General features: G+C 47.6%; 1 protein-coding gene and 1 long non-coding RNA gene across 5 annotated transcripts in view; one reads left to right on the top strand and one right to left on the bottom strand.

Moving 5' to 3' along the window:
• Positions 1-1,802: 1,802 nt before the first annotated feature.
• On the bottom strand, positions 1,803-20,884 carry VASH1 (vasohibin 1). Its single transcript, XM_014570814.2, has 7 exons — positions 19,499-20,884; positions 11,856-11,944; positions 10,305-10,361; positions 7,497-7,571; positions 5,943-6,324; positions 5,265-5,377; positions 1,803-4,651 (listed from the first exon to the last, which is right to left on the bottom strand). Exons 1-7 carry the CDS (start codon positions 19,760-19,762, stop codon positions 4,579-4,581), a joined length of 1,053 nt encoding a protein of 350 aa, XP_014426300.1. The 5' UTR covers positions 19,763-20,884; the 3' UTR covers positions 1,803-4,578.
• Positions 20,852-21,040, top strand: part of LOC112544898 (uncharacterized) — a 195,692-nt gene continuing 195,503 nt past the window's right edge. The window contains exon 1 of one of the 4 annotated variants that reach the window (XR_012903374.1): positions 20,852-20,981. This is a non-coding gene — a long non-coding RNA (uncharacterized LOC112544898). Of the gene's footprint in view, position 21,040 lies in introns of all 4 variants that reach the window. The other 3 variants (XR_012903376.1, XR_012903373.1, XR_012903375.1) reach the window with 3 other exon arrangements.

A 21,040-nucleotide genomic window follows, 5' to 3' on the forward strand; every position in this document is an offset into this window, starting at 1 on the left:
CAGGCCCACTGCCTTTTTCATTCCTAATAGCTTTAAACTCATGTTCTTAGAGAGGTTTGGGATACAGTGAGAGGATCAGCATCAGCCTTAAGCTACAACATGGTTCCATCTTTGTGTCTAACAGTCAGACTAGGAAACAGACTACAGTGAGTAGCATGGGCAGAGGAACAAGATAGCCAGCACTACTACTTAACTAGTGAATGAAGGTAATGAATCTATGTTCCCATGGTGTCTCATGGCAGTGGCTGGACTCCACCAATGCTTTTTGCTCTGGGGTACCAATCTCCTGCCCTCTGCTACAGTGGCCACTGAAGTGGCAGGGAAGGTGGGATTTATACTGAACTAGCTCGTTTGGAAATAATTTTTTCTCCACGTTTTGCTCTTTCATGGTGAATATAGTCAATCTCCTTGCACCGCCCTAGGAGAGAGATACAAGAGCTCTAAATTGGTGGTCCCAAATCCAGGATGTAGGCTGCAAGAGAACAATGGAAGAGCCCTCAGGTAGTCCTCAACTAGGGTTACTTCACTGAAGAAGCTTGTGGAAGATACAGACAGTCTTATGAGTTCATTCACCCTTTGCCAACAGAGGAACTTGACCACTGCCGTAATCAGCTGTGATCATGATGATCTGCAGTACGATTCCAGCTTTTGTGGCTTGGACCATCCATGAGACCACCACACATTTTTACACTGCTGCATCCATAAAAGGCATCTCAGTCCTGGAAAACAGTCCCTTGGGGGAACGCATGTAGATAGTATTCTCTCTAGTCTCCAATCACTGTTCCCAGAAGAGGACTTGGGTGCGGAATCTGTCACAATTTCTGTAACTGGTATAGAAGGGCTTTTTCTTCAGCCTGGGGGTTTCTCTCCCAGAGCCTGCCTAAGAACAGCAGCTGTTACAAATGCGTGAAGCTGCTGATATTCCTCTCATAAATGATAGGCTCTAAGGAAGGCAGGCAGACAATTACTGTTGAGATATAAGCAGCACATCTGTGAAAGTATGTAGACCACATGCACTGTGGATTCGCATAGGAACAAACCAATACAACATCTACTTCTTTACTAGTCTTGAAAAGTGGTCAGCAACAAATGCTTCAGAAGAATTTAAACCCTTCTAATGCATGTAATCATGCAGCTACACTTTGAAAGAGGATATTCATGTCTGGCCCCAGCTAGTGAATGCACTGAAAGATGAGTTCTAAGAGACCTTGAAAAACATCTAGCTGTCATTCATTCAGAATTCTATACTATGGTCTCAATTTCACTCTGTATAAACAAGCCACACAGCTTGAATTACAGGGTGGGACAAAGTATTTGCTTCATCTATTCTATACCAATGATCTTTTAGAGCCACTGAGCTTGTCCTTCCCTGTTCAGCATCATTAAATGCTGACTCTTCTCAATTGCACTCTTCTGTCCATCTACAGAGAAGGAAGGGTGCAATCTATGAAGGGGACATCCTACTCAGTCACAGTAATCAACTTTTAGGTATCTAGAGAAAAAAATCCAAGGCATACCACAGTGATGCACAAAGCCAAGTTAGGCACCTAGACTCTCAAAATGAATGGGGAGAAATAGGGGCCTTAGGACGCAATCCACAAGAGTTAGTGTGCTAGGTTGGAAGCCACTTCAGCTTGAGGTATGTGGTAAACCTCACTTCTCTCAGAAATAGCCAAGCTCCACTTAGTTATCCACAAATGAGAATTAGCTTCCTGGAGTCACTCAGCCCCTAAGGCATTTAAGGAAATTAGTTAAGCACTTGCCTTGTTCCACACAAAATGGCAGGAGCTGGAGTCAAGATGTGAGAGATCCAGGTTCAATTCCACCTCCTGCTCCAAAACCTCTCTCCCATCCCCTAGTGTGAACAGAGGCTTCCTCTTCTCAGAGGTACGGGTCTAATCAGGCATGTTCTGATTTGGGCCTCTTTTCTTCTTCTCTTGAAAGTGATTAAATACTTAAAAACAGTCACTGGAACAAAGTGAGGGGAAATGACTCAGGACTTCAGTGATCAGGGAACACAGGCAGGAGACTCCAGTTCCAGTCCTCCTATTCCAATCATGATTTATGTTCTGGAGACTGGTACCTGTGTCACTTGTTAAATTCTTCAGAATTAGTCTGCAGTTCTGAGTAGCCAGTAAATTATGCGACTTCCCTATACAATCTTTTTTCCTGGTTACGTACCATACTGCAGAAAGGACAGCAAAAAAGGAGCTTAGACTGGCAAACTGCAGAGAGAGGCACAGAATAACTGTTAGTGAAACACTGTGATTAGATACCTATTAAGGGGCCAGTGAGAGCCTTCTGGAACAGCACTTTAAGGGTCAATACTGTTTTAACTGACATAAGAGCAGTGCATGCTATTACTTGATGTAAGGCCCCATTTAACACTACCAAAATAGCTGCAGTCCACCCATAGTATGCCAGAATGCCCACTTACCTACCATAGTTATAGTCTGAACCATGCTTCCAACACGTATTCAGGCAGGAAAGAATACAGAATGCTCCAACACAATTTGGATACTGCCACAGTCCATATATGTTTAGACGTTTTTGGAGGGAAACTGGACATAATGTTAAACATTTCAACAGCTTCTAGCTATCTCAGCATACCTCAGGCTTGATCCCCTAATGCTCTTACTTCCCTTACTGCTCTGAATCAATTCTGCCATGAGCTGCAGCACCCCTGGCATGCCAAGTCCTGGGCCCCAAACACACACACCTGCCAATGGCTCCTCACTTCTGAACTGTTTAGCTGTGTCTCTCGGTTGAATGGAAATGTTGTGAGCTGCCAAGGCTTTAGTTAAGTGTAAGGGCCAGCCCCTCTTGCTGGAGAATGGTAATCATTAACAGTGCTGTAAAATACCCTGTCAGGGAAAAACAAAACAGGAGGAGGAGAAGCACACAGTTGTGCTCCCTGCTCCTAGGACTAAGATAGTCTGCTGCAGTCAAAATAGGTTAGACTGAAGAGTGAAGAGAAATGGAATACCTGGGAGCAAGATTCTCCAAAGACATTTCAATCTTGATTGGGTTGGCAGGTGTTGTCCTACAGCAACAGCGCAGCACCCCATCTGATATCACCCTGAGAAACATTTCCCCACCGTATCACCCACTAGCATTTGTCACCTGAAAGCATCCTGACAGAGTACCTCAGAGAATTTGCTGTGACAGTGCCCTGTGTGTTCCTAAAGGCAGTATGCCTCAGTTTTAGGGGCACTCCAACAGGCATTGGCCAGCTGTGGATGTAGAAAAGGAGTGGGGGTGAACAGGCCAACAACAGGACCACAACTTGCCATCTTATTTTGTGTAAGGTTTCGTCAGCACACTGGCCCTTTGAGCAGAGTGTATTGGAGCCTGCATGAATCTGAGCATCCAGGAAAGGGAGCTCTTTCGTAAAAGTGGAACTCAGTTCTGTAAGGGGCACGTGCAAGGTGTCACAGTAGTAGTTTCATAAGCACAAGAGCTAAAGGGAATTTGAAGCAATAGTGCCTTGAATATTCCAGAGTTAAGCAGGATGGGAAGGAAGAGGCCCCCCAGGAGATTAAATGCTATAATTCAGAAAGGACAAAGTGAAGCTTTTTTCTTTTCTGCACAGAAATATGCTCATGTGCATCAGAATCACTTGCTTTCTAGTGGATCTTGCACCTCAGTGGCCAAAGCTTTCCCTGCAACTTCCAGTGACCACTGCTGAGACGGGAGTGGGGAAGGCACAATTTCCAACCATCCTATTGGCTTAACACCCATCACCACAGAGAGCTGTCCAGCAGTCTATTTCCTGATCAGACTGTCATGAAGGGAAACATCCACATCAACTCACAGGAACAGAGAAACACTCACCCCCCTCAGCGACAATGAGATACCGGGGGACAATTGCAGACCAGATGAAATGTTACAGTGGTAAATTAACCACATAAGAGGACCTCAACACCACTGGCAGGCTGCATTGTCATTAGCAATGCAAGTGTTAATGATTCCAGGCCTTATTCCTCATCCCTATGGGCACAAGGGATGGGGAAGGTGATCGTGCATTTCACTCACTTCCTCCCCAACAAGAATGACAGTAGAAAAATACACAAGTTACAAAACCAGAAATCCTTCCTCCACCAGAGGCAGGGGGCTTCCCATTCCAATATCCTCCCCTCCTTCAAGCCCAGGGGCTTTGTGGTGGCTTGAGACCTTCATCACAGAAGAGGAAGAGGCACTGTTGAGAAAATACCCCACTTGTCTTTTGTCAGCCCAAAGGATTCCATGCAAAGCCTGAGCTCTGATGGCCTCACTAGCTCCATCTCTCACCATGTTGCAATAGGAGCCTTCTCAAGCACCTTGCAGGACCTTTCCATCAACTGGCATATCTGTTCTCTTAAAAACTTGTTTTGTTGAATTAAAAAGTGCTATTCTGGAGAAGACAGGCAGGCAACTCATCTGATGCCCAGGAGATAGCTCTGGGGTAGGCCTGATAGAAGTACCTTGGAAGACCAGCTCTCCACTCCTACTTCCCCATATTAAGCTTGCTACAGGTGGATCCTGGTCTCAAGTGTGGCCAGCAGGGTCCATGGCACCAGGCACACAAGGCGCACCTCTTCACACCCGGATTTGATACCCATTGAGGTCTGGCATGGCTTTGGATTCAGCAGGCTTCTTCTCGCCTGACAGCCTGTGAAGAAAGAGGGAAGCAGATATTCAGAGGTAATCTCAACTTCTCCTCTGACAGGGCAGCCACACAGAGTGAGAGGTGCCAGCATGAGAAGAGGCATTTCATCCCCTACTGCTTGCATGACAGGGGGAGGAGGTGAGCTCTTCACCTGGCCAACATCCTCAAGTGAATGGAATACAGAGTGGGAATCCTGGCACCTCCTCTTGAGATACTTTACTGGGAAAATAGATTTGGGGTAAGCCTGAAAGCAGGGTCAAAGGCACATCATTTCTCACTGACCAACGATAAAGGTTCAGACGTCTCTTTGGGCATCACGTGTGACCCAATCCACATTAGATGGGCAACTCTCCTCTACCTGCGGCCAACCCCAAATTCCAACTATAGTTTGAAAGTGGGAAGGCAGCAACTCACTTAGGAGAAAGCAGTGACAGAGCTGACAGGCAAAGAGACAGGACAGGAGAGCTCCAATGCAGCTGAGACACATATCCCCTTATGGGCCACACCAAGAGAGTTCTCAGAAATCTACTTTATCCAAGAGTGGGAAGGTATGGAAGGAAATCTTATTGCATGATTGAGAAGATCCTCCAAAAAGCCATTCACCAACCCCACTCACCGTCTCTCCCCACGGCTGTTGCGGCGATGTGGACTAGACTGGCTCCGCTGTGGAGAGGACACATCTTTCCTCCTATCCTTGGTGGGAGATGGTGGCCCTGTTCCTTTGCCAATCTGCAGGAGGAAAACAACAGGTGAAATGGGAGAGGAACTAGGGCCAGCAGTGGCTGGAGAACACAAGGCCCAAGGTAATTCATTCTCTAGGAAGGGGTGAAAGCGAGATGAAAAAAATTCAAGGCAGTGATAGGCATTAAGTAGCTCTCCTGTACTGTACTCTGCCTTCAGAGAGAATCTCAAGCACATCTCTCCACCCAGATCTTCTGAGCAAGTGTGTACCTTGGCTATCAGTCCCATGCCCAGAAGGCATACCTGAAGGCATAGGATTCAGATTCCCAGCTCCTGGACAAGAGCTGCACCCTGATACACAGCATGTACACCCACCAAACAGAGAGGGGTTTACACCCCATTGGGACCAAGGTCTGCAGAAAGAAGAGAAGAATCCTTCCCCTCCTTACTGCGCCTCCCTGCCTCTCTTCCCTCACCCCTCAGCAGGATCTGTTACCTCCGGCATACTTGTGTCAGGATCTAGTTAGAGCTTGGGCACCAAGAACAAAATTCACACCTGCAGCCTCCCACAGCAGCAGCAGGCAGATCTCCCCAGCACTTCCCACCTTCTCACCTTTAACCTCATGTCTCGGGCATGTCTCTCGAGCTCTTTACGGAAGTCCTCACGGCCCAGCTTCTCCACATCCAGGATGGAATGCTTCCACTCAATCTGCTCCACGCTGTGTGGGTCATGGGACACACAATGACCCAGCTTCACTTTTTTGAGGACATGCCAGCAGCGGTGGTACGCCTCCTCATAGTCGAAGATCAGCTCACTCAGCGTGCGGAAGGTGGGTGCCTTATACATGAGCTCCTCACGCCGGCTGATGCCCAGTGCCCCATAGCGGCCCCCAAAGTTCACTCCCAGCACAATGTGGCGGAAGTAGTTCCCTGAGAAGTGAGTTTTGAAGCTGATCGGGAAACGCTCCAGTGTGGGCATGTTGTTGGTGAGGTAACTGGCCCTGTTCAGGAAACAACTGGTGATGCCAAGAAAAGGAGTAAGATTCTTACACCCCATCCCCCACAAACATCTCAACCAGCCTAGACTGGAAAGAAGATTTACTGCTGGGGATAAGGACCTAATTGACAGCCCTAGAGACCAAATCCTGTCTATTCCCAGAGCAGATACAGCTCCTGCCCACCACAAGATACCTCGTGTGTTCTAGGATCAGATGGATTTCTTGGACCTCACTTTCCAAAACAGAACTGCCCACAAAAGGCAGCCAGTTATAATGGCAGTTTTGTGTTGTGGACACCTGTCCTGGTAGGAACTGGGGGGAAGCAGGCCACCATTTAATTTCACACAGAGGCCACCAGACAATTTAGTTAAATTGACCATCACTATCAACCTAGGAGGAACTGGACCTGGTGCCCTACAAGTAAAATGCAACCCGTTCTCCTGAGCCACTGAGGTCCTCAGACTGGCATTTCAGACCAGCATTGCATCTGAAGACAACTAACTTTCCAAAACTCACAGGCCAGTTAACTTAGCTTTCTAATGTTTCCTCATCACTGAGGCAACCCTTAAAAAAGAGAGAGAGATGTGGCCCCAGTTGGACTTAGCCTGCTGGGTCCCAGAGGAGGTGTGCTTCCCAGGACTTGTGTGTATGGAGGGACTGTCACAAGTCCAAGACTGAAAACAAGCATTACCCAAGGGACAGTCTGACAGGTTCCCTTCCATGTCTGCCTGCACTGCAAAGAAAATGCAAGGTGATGTATAGTGAGTGAAACATCCCCACCAGGCAACAGAGCTTGACCTGATGCTATTTCCTTTCTGTTTAATCACCACATTCTCCTCCTCTCTCTTCCCCAGTTATGTCAAAAAGGAATAAACACTCAATTCTATGGTGTGGGGGAGAAGAGGCTCTGAAAAACTAGCTCCAATACTCAGGTTCTCTGATTAGCTCCTTGCAATGCACTAGCAGCATGAGAGGGACATAAGGGAACAGGGGGAGTAGAGCTCTGCATGGATACAACATTTATAACCACATCCAATCCATGTTCCGCAAACATGGTCCACAGATATCCGCATCTGATATAAAGTGGATATCCCCAGATTTGCAAGGCTCTACAGAGGGAGAATGCATTAGGGCGGGCACACATGCACATTTTAAAGGGGAAAGGATACATTCCCAGGATCACAGCTTCCAGGCATTTGATTGGCAGGGCCTCTTTGGTCATTTCTTTGGCCAGGTCCATCAGCCTGTTAGACAGTACAAGACGGAGAGACAGAGGAGGAGAATTAAAGGGGTTTGCATTGAACAGGGTTGGTGAATTCAGTCACTGGATGGCGTGTATGCAGGGCAGGTTGCAAGGAGAGAGGAAGACTATTAAGGCAGATAGGAGCGGAAAAAGCCTTTTAGGAATAAATTCAGATTTAGTCTTTTGCCATTCCCTTTCCACACTGCTGCTGTGACATTTCCTCTCATTGAGCCAAACAGGATCCACTCTGTCAGACTCTACTCTCAGCAAGTCTGGAAACATTCCCTTTCATCTCAATGCAGTTCCTCTAGATTATATTCATCCAACCAAGATAAGCTGCCTGAGGCAGGAGGCCAAGTACCAGAGACACTTTCTTTCCCAAATGTGGGGGCAGGGAAGAGGCTTGCAGAAGCACCAATCAGTCCTAGTCTCCCTGCATTGGTCACAGGCTGCAGAGCATATTCTGCCCTGATCATATCATAAGGTGTGTGGAAAGCCCAAATATTCACTCATGCCTGATGGCTTGGGCCAGCAGCATTAATGTGGGCACAAGGGTTTGGTTGGCAGACTAAGAGGTCCCTACTTGTGCACGTGGAACCTAGTTGCACAAAGATGATGGATTTCTTCCTGTGTGTATGTTATGGGGCTCACAAGGCACACTAGTGTGGCATGTCCACCACCACTACCTTCTTGTCCTTCCCCACACATTGTTTCTCTTTATAAAAAGTGTCCATCACAAAACACACACACACACACACACACACACACACACAATTGCAGAGATGTTTCGCCTTTGAGAACTTAAAGCTTTACTTTACACACAATCTCTCAAAGTCCATGATCCAGAGCAGGGCAGGCTGGATCTAGCCTGTCAAGCTACTGGATCTGGCCTGCAGCCCAGCGTGAACCTAAGGTAGACTCCCTGCCTCCGCATGCCACTCAAAGTGGCCAGCTGCAGGGACCATATGCTCAGTGTGCTGCGAGCCCCTGGGTGGGTGGGTGGGTGGGAGGGAGGGTTCGGAGGGGAGAAAGAGGCTTCACATGCTGCCCCCACCACAATCTTGCAGCTCCCACTGGCCAGAAACTAGCCAATGGGAGCTTCGTAGGCTGTGTCTGCAGCACAGGCAGTATGCAAAGTGCCCTCCGGGTGCATGGAACTCAGAGAAGCACATGGTCCCCACAGTCAGTCGCTTTGAGCAGTGTGCAGGGATTGGCAGGCCTGAGGGACCTCCTGGGCTACTGGCCAGAAGCCATCTAGGCAAGTGCCTCCTGGTCAGGGCCTGCTCCTGGCACCCCACCCATCATATCATACACCAATCCTCTTCTTCCCCTCCTGCACTCTTGTCCAGGTCACAACCCTAACCCTCTGCACTAAGGATGTAAAAGACTAGTCGACTATCTGATAAGCAAGTGCTTATCAGATAGTATTTTGTCTAGTTGATATCTCTCCCCTTTGCAGCCTCTATAAAATATTTTAAAGAGGCAGCAAAGGAGGGGGGAGGGGTACTTCAAAGTGGCACCGCTGCACAGTGGCATTGCCACTTTGAAACCCCCCGGCGGCTTTTCAAAGGGGCAGCCACTGCACAGCTGATCTGTGAATCAGCTGTGCGGTGGTAATGCCTTTAAAATGCTGCCTGTGCACCTTTCTAAGGGGTAGCCGTGGAGCCAGGAGTCAGCTGGGACTCCTCAGCTAATCCCAGGCTCCACTGCCCTAATCCCAGGCTCCACTGCCCCTTTAAATTGGGCAGAGGCTTCCCCTTTGAAACTGCCACCTCTGCCCATTTTAAAGGGGCAGTGGAACCCAGGCCCAGCTGGCAAGTCCCAGCTAATGCTGGGTTCCCCACAGCAGCAGAAACGGGGTCAGCTGAGGACTCCAGGGAAATGCGATGTGGAACCCAGAGTCAGCTGGGCACTCCCCAGCTGACCCCCGGCTCCATGGCTTTGAAATGCACAAGAGCCTCCGCTGGGGACTCTTGTGCATTTCAAAGCAGGCACCTGAGTGCAGCCTGGAGTCAGCGGGACTTCCCACTGGCCCCGGGCTGTATGCGGAGTTCTGCATTCCTCCTTTGAAATGTACAAGAGGGGCTCTTGTACATTGCAAAGTTGGAATGCGGAAGTGCCTATCGACTAGTTGACTAGTCAATTAACTGCATTTTAACATCCTTACTCTGCACTCCTGCTTCCATACCCCCTCCCGGACTCTGCACCCAATCCTCTGCCCCAGATCACAACCCAAACTCCTGCACTTCCTCCTGCACCCCTGCCCCAGGTCACAACCCCCTCCCAGATCCTGCTCTCCCTCCAACGTCCCTCCTCCAGGATCCTCTCCTATACCGATACCTGCATCCCCTCCTGCACCTTAATCCCCTCCCCTAGGTCCCAATCCCTCACCTCATCTCAACTCCCTCCCACATACCACACCCTCTCCCGCACTCCAATCTCTTACCCTGAGCTCCCTTCTACACCCAAACACTGTACCTCCTTCATTAATATCATGGAAGAGTCTGGTTCTTGAGCACTTACCAAGTTTTTTGAGTGCCCCCCCCCATCAAAATTATTGCCCACTCCCAATCTAGATTACAAATTAGATGTGCTCAGAGACAGGATGTCTCTGGCTAATAGGTAGTTTACTAACTCTTGGCAACCAATCCAGTCAGTACTCTTGGCCACACTCAGGGTTACTAGGTATTAGAGGAGGCATGTTCCCGATGTGGGAAAGGCTGACAGTACTTACCCGGTCAGAGGTCTGCTCTTCTTAATTTCAAAGAACTGTGTCCCAGTGTGATTGTACCTGGAGGAAAAAAGTTAAGGGGCCATGCAGACTAGAATAGAGCTGAGAAGCCAGAGTTGCCCACATACTGCAATCTGCCTGGAGGAATCTTTTTGTGCCATCAAGGTATCGATTAGGTTACGCCTACACTACACATTTTTGTAGTAGAAAATATGCTAACGAGGGACTCAGCATAAATTGAGATCTCATTAGCATATTTTCTGCCATTTCTTTTTGCGCAAGCGGTTTTAGCACAAAAAGAAACAGTGTAGCTGCTTCCATTTTGTGCAAACCCTCCCATTTTGCACAAGATCCTTATGCCTCAAAGGGTTTTTGCGCAAAATGGAAGCAGCTACACTGCTTCTTTCTGCGCAAATACCCCTTGCACAAAAAGAAACGACAGAAAATATGCTGAGTCCCTCATTAGCATATTTTATGCGGCAAAAATGTGTAGTGTAGACGTAGCCTTTACTGTCCTCCCAGGGACCTCAGGATCCAGCAAGCAAAATACCCACAAAGAGAAAGGATTTCCATTTGGCTGTGCCTCCCATTTGCATTCTTTGGTTTGGGGGAGGAAGGAAACAGAGTGACAATATATTTCCCTCCCTAGTCCCAAGTGTACCTATTTATTGACAGCACATTTTTGCGTCAGCCTCCTATCCAGCAGCATAAGTTTTGAGGTTGAAACAAACCCTCTCTTGCTGCTGCCTGCAGGGGATTATGACCAGTCTAATAATGCCAAGGCTACCTTGCTTTGATGCTGGCTGTGACATATCCTAAAAGCAGCCCAACCCCAAGATTAGCAAAAAGGTGCTGACATACTCCCTTCCCTCGAGTCAGCTCCATATCCCATCAGCAAGGTAAAAATGCACTTGTGTTGCACATGGCCTCATCCTCACATCACCCCAGCACACAGAGCACGGGGGCATGTAGGAGTATTATTCTCAGGCCATGCTTAGACGCTAATCATCCACCTGACCATCCAAAGCAGGAGTGACTATCATGTTCTGGCCACTTACAGAGCAGAGCGTACCCAGTAAAATGATTCAGCATAAAGCTCATGCTCCCCAAACCCAGTACACCCAATCTTGGCAGAAGAGATTAGCATTTTCTAATCCTAGGCTTTAATTTGTCCCGGGCCCTCCCTGCAGGGTTAGGCAGGCACAGCAACTACCAGGGCCTTCAATTAACTATTCCTTTCAAAATATCCTACAGTATTTGAATTCACTGTGTGTGGCTGAAGGAGAATCTATTACCGTTTAGTTTGGCCCTGCCACTATTCTGTTGCTGGAGCAAAGGCATTAACCACAGGAAACACAATTGGGTAGGATTAGAATGAAACAGCAAAACCACTCACTCTCAACTTCAGTTTCTTGCTTTTAGGAAACAAGTTTCATTTCCCCTTCTGGCTGAAGCAGAGTCAGCTGTTCTCTTATGGTCAGCTAGGAGAAGGTCTCCTTGCTTCCCCTTCTTGGATCATCATTCCCTGGTGTTTGTGGTAACAATGAAGGATACTGAAGCTCCTTGATGTAGCGCTGTATGGCTTCCAGGCGCTCAGGAATGGGGGTGGACGGCTGGAGCGCAGGCACACTCGGTATAGGAATCTGAACAGGGGAAAGCAGAGTGAGTCACAGAGCAGATGTTTCCTGAACCTGCCAGTCCTTTTGCCGAAAGCTTTGGCACATCACCACAGAAAATGCATTCCTCTGTCACCCCACAAACTAATCCCCTTTAGCTGTCCACCCGAGACAGTCCTTGAATTGACAGCCACTGTTTCTTCTGTCCTCAAGTTGACATGCTGGAGGAAATTCAGAGAAGAGCAACACAAAGTTGGCAGGAATATGGAAGGACTGTTGTTTTTTTTTTTTTAATGAAAAACTTAAAAAAAAAAAAGTCTGCAGAACTTATTTAAGTGACAACCACAGAGGAACACAAAATAGTCTACAAACATCTAAAGAGCATACATACAAAGGAGGAAGATGGGTGGTACATGGGTATAAGACGGGCATGGATTGAAAGTTTAGACAAGCTCAGTAAATTCTGAAACAGAAAACCGTATAAGGGCATGAAACAGACTTTTAAGGGAAGAGGTGAAAACCCCAACTCTTGGTACTGTGAACACTAGAAAAGAATTGGGAATGAACTTACATTGGCAGGGGGTGGACTGAATAAGACAATACGGTTTTTCCATTTTTAGACTTCTATGATTTTTAGTTACACAACTGGAATTTGCAAATATATTACCCAGACTATTGCCTTCATTCTGCAGTCTTGGCCTCCTGGATCCAGCCAAGCTTTCCTTTCCATTTATTTGGACGTCAACATTTACAGCTTTGACAGCTGATAAGAGTTATCCTAAGAAAGGAGAAGGGTCCTGTCTGCCCAGCAAAAACAAAAGACAGAGCTGGACTCACAAACAGGGCCAAGGAAACACTTGGTCTCTCATTGACCATGAAAAAATAGATTTGTTGCGACTATAACAGAGAAATCTGTGCCACAGCTAGGGATGTAATAGTATAGTCAATTACCAGTAAGCAAAAGCTTATCAGTTAATCCTATAGACTACACCCCTCCCCCAGTAAATTTTTTAGCAGGCTGGCCAGCAGCCCGGTTCAGTCCTGGCTTGTGCCGGGTATGGGACCTACCCCTGCTGCAGCTCTGTATTTAAAATGTATTAGGGGCCTGGTGGGCAGGCAGCCTGGCTCAGTTCTGGCTCATGCTGGGTCCAGGAGCTTAGACCCCTTCCTCACCCGGAGAGGGGCTGCTGCCACCCCACGCTGCTGCCTCTGTATCAGAGGCAGCAGTGTGGGGCAACAGGCAGCCAGTCTGTGATGGGAGGTAGTTTTTAAACTCCCCTCATGGACCAGCTCCCACCTGGCACCCCATACTGCTGCCTCTGATACAGAAGCAGCAGCACAGAGTGCTCCTCGGGAGTGGGGCTGGAGCACACTAGCCGCCAGCCCCACCCTCGGGGACTATAGAATAGTTGAGTAACCAATAAGAATTCATGAGGTTAATCCACTATTCAAATAACTGATATTTAACATACCTAGCCACAGCTTCCCCAAGTCTACTAAGCAAAGTTAATGCCTTTTGCTCATGGATTCAACCTCAAAGCCCCAAGCTCTGTGTTGGGGTGATTGACAACAATGTGTTCTCTGAAGAATCGAATTGACCCACTCACCCCTTAACAAAGTCAATCAGAGACAGAGCCCTCCCTCTGTCTTTTCATTGTATTTCATATTGTCTACCCATTTAGTCTGCAAGTGTGTGATGGGAAAGAATGGCTTTGTCTATAGTTAAAAGTTTAAAGCACAGTTGCAGTAGTGCTTTAAGCCAAAAGCGTAGCCATGCCATGAGTGCTGGAAGAGAGCTCTCCCAGTACTCCATGTAAACCACCTCCATGAGGGGGAGTAGCTAACAGCGCGAGGGGCATGGCTCCCACCACTGTAGCCTGGTTCAGATTGGTGCTTTACACCCTTGAGCCAAAAAGTTACAGTTCTGTAAAGTGCCAGTGTAGACTTAGATGCAGTTTGCTGCGTGGAGCTCCAAGCACTGACAGTATTTACACAACAGCAGGTAGCTGTAAGATATTCTAGGTCTTTATATTCTCTCTGTATTGTTTGATAAAGATGCCATTTTGTGACTGGTGCCAATTTCCCAGCACCTCTCGGGGAGAGGAACTGTGACCGGACATAAGAACCAATGAAGTGTGCCATCTGTTGTCTTCAGTGCCTTTTGTGAGTCGATACCTCACCTCAGTCCCCTGCTGGGAATGCGCAGAAACCTGATTTTCTTCCATGCAACCTGTCCTTGCAGGAAGCATTGCAAGGGAGGGGAAGGAGAGATGCAAGATCCCCAGCAGTTTGCGCTCCTAGCCCCCTTGAGAATGATGTAGGGAATTCGGCTGTCTCGAAACTAATGCACACTAAATTGGTTTAGAAGCTATGAGTTAACATACTGAGTCACAGGAAATTATTCCCAAGCAGAACGAATGAAAGTCGTAAAACCAGGGCAGGCTCAGCATTTAGACTTACCTCATTTCTTCAGCGGGTGATTTCTGTCGGGTGTTTTTTCAGAGGCAGGCAGCTAAAAATTTACTTCCTGGATTCCAGTCAGATGCATATTAACAACATAAGTTACTGGCTCTTTTTAGTTACTTTTCTCTCTGCTACTGGAAACTGTTGCTCACCCTCACATCCCCTTTCCTTGTGAGGAACATGCAATCTCTGAGACAGTGTAATGGAACACATTTCTCTGGGGAGCTAATTAATGTAGAAGCAGCACTTTAAGTAATGAAGCTATACTCTAGCTCTCAGATCTGATCAGGATGCCCAAACTGGTCCCCCTCATCTCTGTGCTGAACGGAGGAGAGATGACAATACTGAGAACTGTGCATGGAGGATGCTGGAGTAGGCCAAAGAGTGCAAACAAATATCTTTGTGGGCCTCAAGGAGGAGGATGCAAATGTACTGTAAACATGGAAGGGAACATAGAAGTGGATTACCTTACCCATGGTCACCAACAATTTGGTGGGATAGCAACACATGTTTCCTGGGGCCTGCCACTCCAGTTACTAGAACACATGCTCCTGCAAGGTTGGGCACCTTACCCATTCCGGTCTCCTCTTATGTGCATGTCTGGGTTACATCCCAGCACTTCCAGACTCATACACACTGGGATTTTGCACTGGACTCCTGCCAGACACAACTGAGTCCCAATTCCATCAGTACAGCCTGTCCTGGGAAGGGAGCCTGGTGAAGAGCTGAGATTTTTATGCTTAAAATGAGCCATGCAGAATGAAAATAAACCAGACAGAAGAGAGGCATAGAGCTCCCTCAGAGAGGTGGTGTTTTAAAGACTTAAAAAAACAGTTTATCTTTTCATCTTACTGAGGCATTAACTCAGATATATGATCTACAAAAATGTTGTACACTAATGGGTGCTTACCCAGGTAAGTGTCACTATTAACTCACTCAGAGGAGCAGCCGTGTTAGTCTGTAATTTAACAACAAAAAGTTCTGTAGTACCTTACAGTATGCCTACACTTGCACCTTCTTTCAAGAGAGTAATGCAAATGAAGACATTTAAAATTGCAAATGAAGCCAGGATTTAAATATCCTGTGCTTCATTTGCATATTCATGTTATGGCACTATTTCGAAATAACAAATGCTGTTAAGACGCGGTTATTTCAAGATAAAATCCTTCTCAAAATAACCCTTATTCCTCAAACCAGTTATTTCGAGAGAAGGGTTTTTTCTCGAAATAACCGCGTCTTAACTGCGTTTGTTTTTTCGAAATAGCGCCATAACGTGAATATGAAAATGAAGCACGGAATATTTAAATCACGGCTTCATTTGCAATTTTAAATACCTTCATTTGCATCCCTCTCTCGAAAGAGAGTGCAAGTGTAGACATACTATTTGAGACTTTCATACATTAATCGTGAGCTTTCATGGGCAAAACCCACTTCCTTTTATTTCCTATTATAAATTGTGAGCATCCCCCTTTTTCCTCTCCATTCTGCTCATCTGAGAGAGGGGATGAGGAAATGTTAATTGTAGTGCCAGTGCTTAACGAGGCCAATTGAGCAGGCTGGAAGTGTCGCATACTTAGTTTTTGATGTCAATTGGGTGTTGAATGTAAGGAAAGCAGGTTTTATAATGACCCATCCACCTCACAACTTTCTTCAAGCCACGAGAGAGAGTGTCAAATTTGCATATGATGGACAATTCTGCACTCTCTATAGTTGGTTTATGAAATTCCTTGTAGAAGAATGGCTATTTTTAAACCCATCAATGAGTACCCAAGTAGGCTAAAATGTACTGCTATAGGTTTCTGTGTATTACCATTTCTGGTATTGGACATGTGTTCATTTATTCTTTGCCAGAGACAGTCCAGTTTTGCCAATATACATGGCACAGGGGCATTGCTGGCACTTGATGGAATATGTCACATTAGAGGATATGCAGCCTCTGATGTTGTGGCTTATGAGAAGAGGCTGAAGGAGTTGGGTCTGTTTAGTCTGCAGAAGCGAAGAGTGAGGGGGGATTTGATAGCAGCCGTTAACTTCCTGAAGAAGGGAGGTTCCAAAGAGGATGGAGAGAGGCTGTTATCAGTAGTGACAGATGGCAGAACAAGGAGCAATGGTCTCAAGTTGTGGTGGGAGAGGTCCAGGTTGGATATTAGGAAAGACTGTTTCGCTAGGAGGGTAGAGAAGCACTGGAATGGGTTACCTAGGGAAGTAGTGGAGTCTCCATCCAGTTCCGTTAAAAGCATTTTCGGAAAAACACATCTAGATTTGTGGAAAAGCATCCTGCCAAAGCACTTTTTGCAGAAAAGCGTCTATGGCCAATCTAGTCGCTGTTTTCCGCCAAAAAAACCCCGATCGCCATTTTCGCGATCGGGGCTTTTTTGCGGAAAACAGTTCTGTGCTGTTTACACTAGCCCTCTTGAGCAAATGATTTGCGCAAGAGGGCTTTTGACTGAACGGGAGCAGCAAAGTATTTCCGCAAAAACACTGACGAACTTACATGAGATCATCAGTGTTCTTGTGGAAATTCAAACGGCCAGTGTAGACAGCTGGCAAGTTTTTCCGCAAAATCATCTGATTTTGCAGAAAAACTTGCCAGTCTAGACACAGCCGAGGTGTTTAAATCTCGGCTTGACAAAGCCCTGGCCGGGTTGATTTAGTTGGGATTGGTCCTGCCTAGAGCAGGGGGCTGGACTTGATGACCTTCTGAGGTCTCTTCCAGCTCTATGGTTCTATGATTCTATGTGGTTAGGTCCTGTGATAGTGCTGCTTGTATAGATGTGTGGACAAATTGGCAACAGGGTTTACTGCAGGAGTAGGTTCCTGGGTAAGTATGTCTGTTAACTATGTCACTACTGATCAAGTCATGTAAGACAGTTAAAGGGGAATCATGTTTTGAAAATCTACACCAGCCTGTGATGAGATCTTTTTCACTGGAGTAACACCGTTTTCTCTAACAAGACTCAGAACTCAGCATGCCACTGTGGGAGAAAGAAGCCCCAGCAGATCACCAGTAGTGCAACATACTGCAAGCAAGTACATCTCATTGTAGTGTCTCAAGGTATGGAGCTTGGAACAATATCACTGTTTTCACCACTTTACTGATACTCATCCAAGACTGGATTTTGGATTAGGTAGGCCACTGGGCTGATCAGTTACAGCAACTCCTTATCCCTCTCAAGGTCCATTCAGCCTCAGGAACCAAAGGCCATCAGCTTTTCATAGGAGCCAGCCCTGCTGAGCAAGTACAATATACACTTTCCTCTGCAATATTATTGCCAGGATTCTAATCTGTTGCATCAGTTCTTCGAAGAAACTACACCCGTTTCTGTACATCCCAATATAAATGGTGCTCTGAGATATGGGAACATCACCACAGGCAAAGGTGGGCTCTTTCCATTCCTTATCCCAATCCTTCCTACCACATTCTCTCCCCTGCATTCCCTGTAAAATGCTGAGAGACTGAAGCAGTGAAGCAGTGAGTTCAGAGGACAGAATGCGTTTTGAACACAGTGCACAAACTGTACTACTATGCAATAGTGCTGCAGGTACCAGAAACAGAGGCTTGACCCATGCCACTTGCCTCCACTGGCTGTAGACCCTTGGCACTGATGGTGCAGAATACAGCTGCTTCTAACAATGGAAACTAGCAGGAATACTTTGAAATATGATTGCAATGGAGGCTACACAGAGTCTGTTCCCTTATGCCTCCCTCTTTTCCCCTGCTCAAATCAGCTGATTTTGCTTTGTGCAGAGGACAATAAAATTTCAGTCAAAGACATCCCCAGTTCTGATCCAGACCATGCTTAGGAGACAGAAGAGAAACAAGATTTGGAGTATGTCTCATGATTCAAAAAAAGGGGACTGGACCCCTAAACTCTTAAGTTTCCTTACTGGCTCTGCCACAGACTTCCTGGACGAGCCTAGGAAAGTCACTTAATCTTTTTGACTCAGTCATCTATATTTGTAAAATTGGAAATAAAGGATAGTTATAAGAATGAATATTTAAGAAGCACTTTCAATATGAGGATCTAAATATACCCTAGATTTTTTGCCAGAAGCCATACATAAACAAACATAGCAGTATCTACAAAAACTTTCAGGGCCTACACACAAAGGACTCACCATCAAGATTAAGTTGCATGATCTTGGGTTCCCCTTTTCATAGAATTCTGAACAGTAGGACCAGAAAAGCCATGAGATCATCTAGTGTGACTTCACTTAGCAAGAATTCCCCTTGTGGAGAAGACTGTTCCTCATGTTAAAACAAAAGACAGGACTATGCAGCACTTTAAAGACTAACAAGATGGTTTATTAGGTGATGAGCTTTCGTGGGCCAGAAGTGGGTCTGGCCCACGAAAGCTCATCACCTAATAAACCATCTTGTTAGTCTTTAAAGTGCTGCATAGTCCTGTCTTTTTGTTTCAGCAAGACCAGACTAACATGGCTATATCTCTATTACTATTCCTCATGTTAAACTTCACATTGCCTTTTATAGCCTATAGCTTGTTCATTATAATTACTACTCAATCTCCACATCTCAAGTATTTCCCCATCTCAGTCATAAATCCCTGCTTTGCTCTCCTTTTCCCCAAGATGCAGTACTGAGTTTCCTTAGCCACCTACAATAGGTCATGTCAGTCACCTTGTACTCTTAGCAGGCTACCCTTCTGGATGATTTTTAATTGCAAACTTTTACGAGAAGAGTGTTCAGGCCCATACACAATGTTTGCAGTGCAGCTGGAGCACTGTCACCCTCCTCTTTTAAGCAAGGCAGGCTGCCTCACAAACTAAATCTCAGATGGGTATTCTGTCTCAGAATCCTGGCTTTCCCCCCTTTTCTCTCAGCTTATCCTGGACCTGGCTTTTTGCTTCACCACAAATATCACCACAGCAGTTAAATGGGAAAACTCTATTAAATCTAAGCCCAAATCCCAAACAGGGCAGGCGAGTGTGTCTTCCGCGATGTGAAATCCCAATAGCTTACACCCTATGAATGTATTTCATTGAATGAAACCCCCCACTCCAGGATTACTGATCTGAATTTCCATGTTATATAACAAATCCCAGTTTCTGGCTGAAGCCATGCCATTTATTAGTATCAATTCTTTCAAGACTTCTCACCTTGGGTAGGTCGGTGGCTCCTCGAATTCTTTGTGCCACCATTTCTCCCTCAGGGTGGATCTTGGCCACGTGTTTCCACATTCTCTCCCAGGTGGGCTCATCAATGGGTAGCCCTCCTCGGTTCACAAAGAAAGGCACTCCGCCGTCTCGCAGATCTTCATCACCATCATCTTCCTGCTCCTCCTCTCTCTGCGTTGCCTCTTCATTGGCCTCAGGGCGTCTGGTGGCAGCAGCGCCACTGCCTCCTATTTTGCCTCCCGGCATCCCAGCCTGCACCTTGGAACTCGGTGGCCTACAGCACAATGCCCACCACCCCTCTCAGTCTGCCAGAGACAGAGCGGCACATGGCAGCATGAGAGCAGAGGCCCTTTAAGGGAAAAAGGGTGTGGCTCATTGACATAAGCACAGTGCACTATCGAGGTGTATTTTAGCCAGCAGGAGGCGGTTTCCTCAGGACAAAGCAGGGCCCAGATGAAGCAAGCGGAGTGGCACTGAAGACACAGCATAGACGAGGCGTTTTAAAATATACGGTCACCCTCGGTCAAGCAGGCAGACCCGGACGGGCTCAGAACATTGACACGGTCCGGTTACAAAAAAGTCAGCAAGGGGCTGTATATTCAGATCAGGCCGCCCACACGGGACAGGCTTCGCTGACCTAGTTAGAGATTGCCAGTTACACTCAGTGGGAGCAGATCGATGAAGCGCTACACCTAGGTGGAGCGAAGAGGCAAGGGCAGAGCGCAGCTGATTGTTCATAGGCTCCTACCACTCACAGCGTCTTGGTGGAGGAAAATTAACCCGGTAGAGATGCTGAGCGGGGAAACTGCAGCCATCCTTAGACAATAAGACCATTAAACCCAGCAGAAGCGAATGGCCAGGAAATAAGGCAATGAGGCCTCCAGCCTTTGTTTTCTCCTCGGGCGGAGCGAGCCGTCCTGGGGCAGCTCTGGATGCTCAGATGCCCCCTCTGCTTTCAGCCCAACTCCTGCCTGCTCCGGCTGGGGCTGCTGAGCTCAGGAGGGGTCACAATGCAACAGGGGCCGGCGGCCAGGGCCAGCGAGGCTGCAGCTCCCTGCGTGGGGACGAGGAGCGGAGGAGGCGCACGCTGTCCCGCGAGTGGCTCCTGCTGAGACTGCCGGGCAGAGGCCGGGGTGCAGGAGACAAAGGCCCGGCGGTCCCTGGCTGCCGCAGCGAGGAGAGCCGGCCGGGCAGGGGGCTCCGGCAGCTGCTGCATGCGGAGGAACGAAGCCCCCGCGCCGGGGCTGGTTGCTGGCCGGAGCCGTCCCGGGATCGCGGGAGCCCCAGCGGCACCTCCACTACGGCTGCCCCGGGATCACACCCCCGCGGGCTGCACCGAGCGCTGCCGGCTCCACTCCATGCCCGGAGCTAGAGCGACGCCCCCTGCGCATGCGCCCCTCCCCTGGGCAGCCCCACCCGGTTAAAGGGACAAGAGAGCCCCGGCCGCGAAGCCTGAGCCTCCCGGGTGAGGAAGCAGGGGTAGGGGCAGGAAGGAAAGCGCAAGCAAGCAGAGGACCTAGGCGG

This window comes from Pelodiscus sinensis, chromosome 4, assembly GCF_049634645.1.
Source record: "Pelodiscus sinensis isolate JC-2024 chromosome 4, ASM4963464v1, whole genome shotgun sequence".
NCBI classification, from domain to species: domain Eukaryota; kingdom Metazoa; phylum Chordata; order Testudines; family Trionychidae; genus Pelodiscus; species Pelodiscus sinensis.

Excerpts from the sequence above, each read along its gene's own strand:
- VASH1 (XM_014570814.2), bottom strand. The coding sequence starts at position 19,762 with ATGCCGGGAGGCAAAATAGGAGGCAGTGGCGCTGCTGCCACCAGACGC. Across the intron at positions 5,378-5,942 it reads CCCGAGACATGAGGTTAAAG|ATTGGCAAAGGAACAGGGCC; the intron begins GTGAGAAGGTGG and ends TTCCTCCTGCAG. Across the intron at positions 4,652-5,264 it reads AACAGCCGTGGGGAGAGACG|GCTGTCAGGCGAGAAGAAGC; the intron begins GTGAGTGGGGTT and ends CTTTCTTCACAG.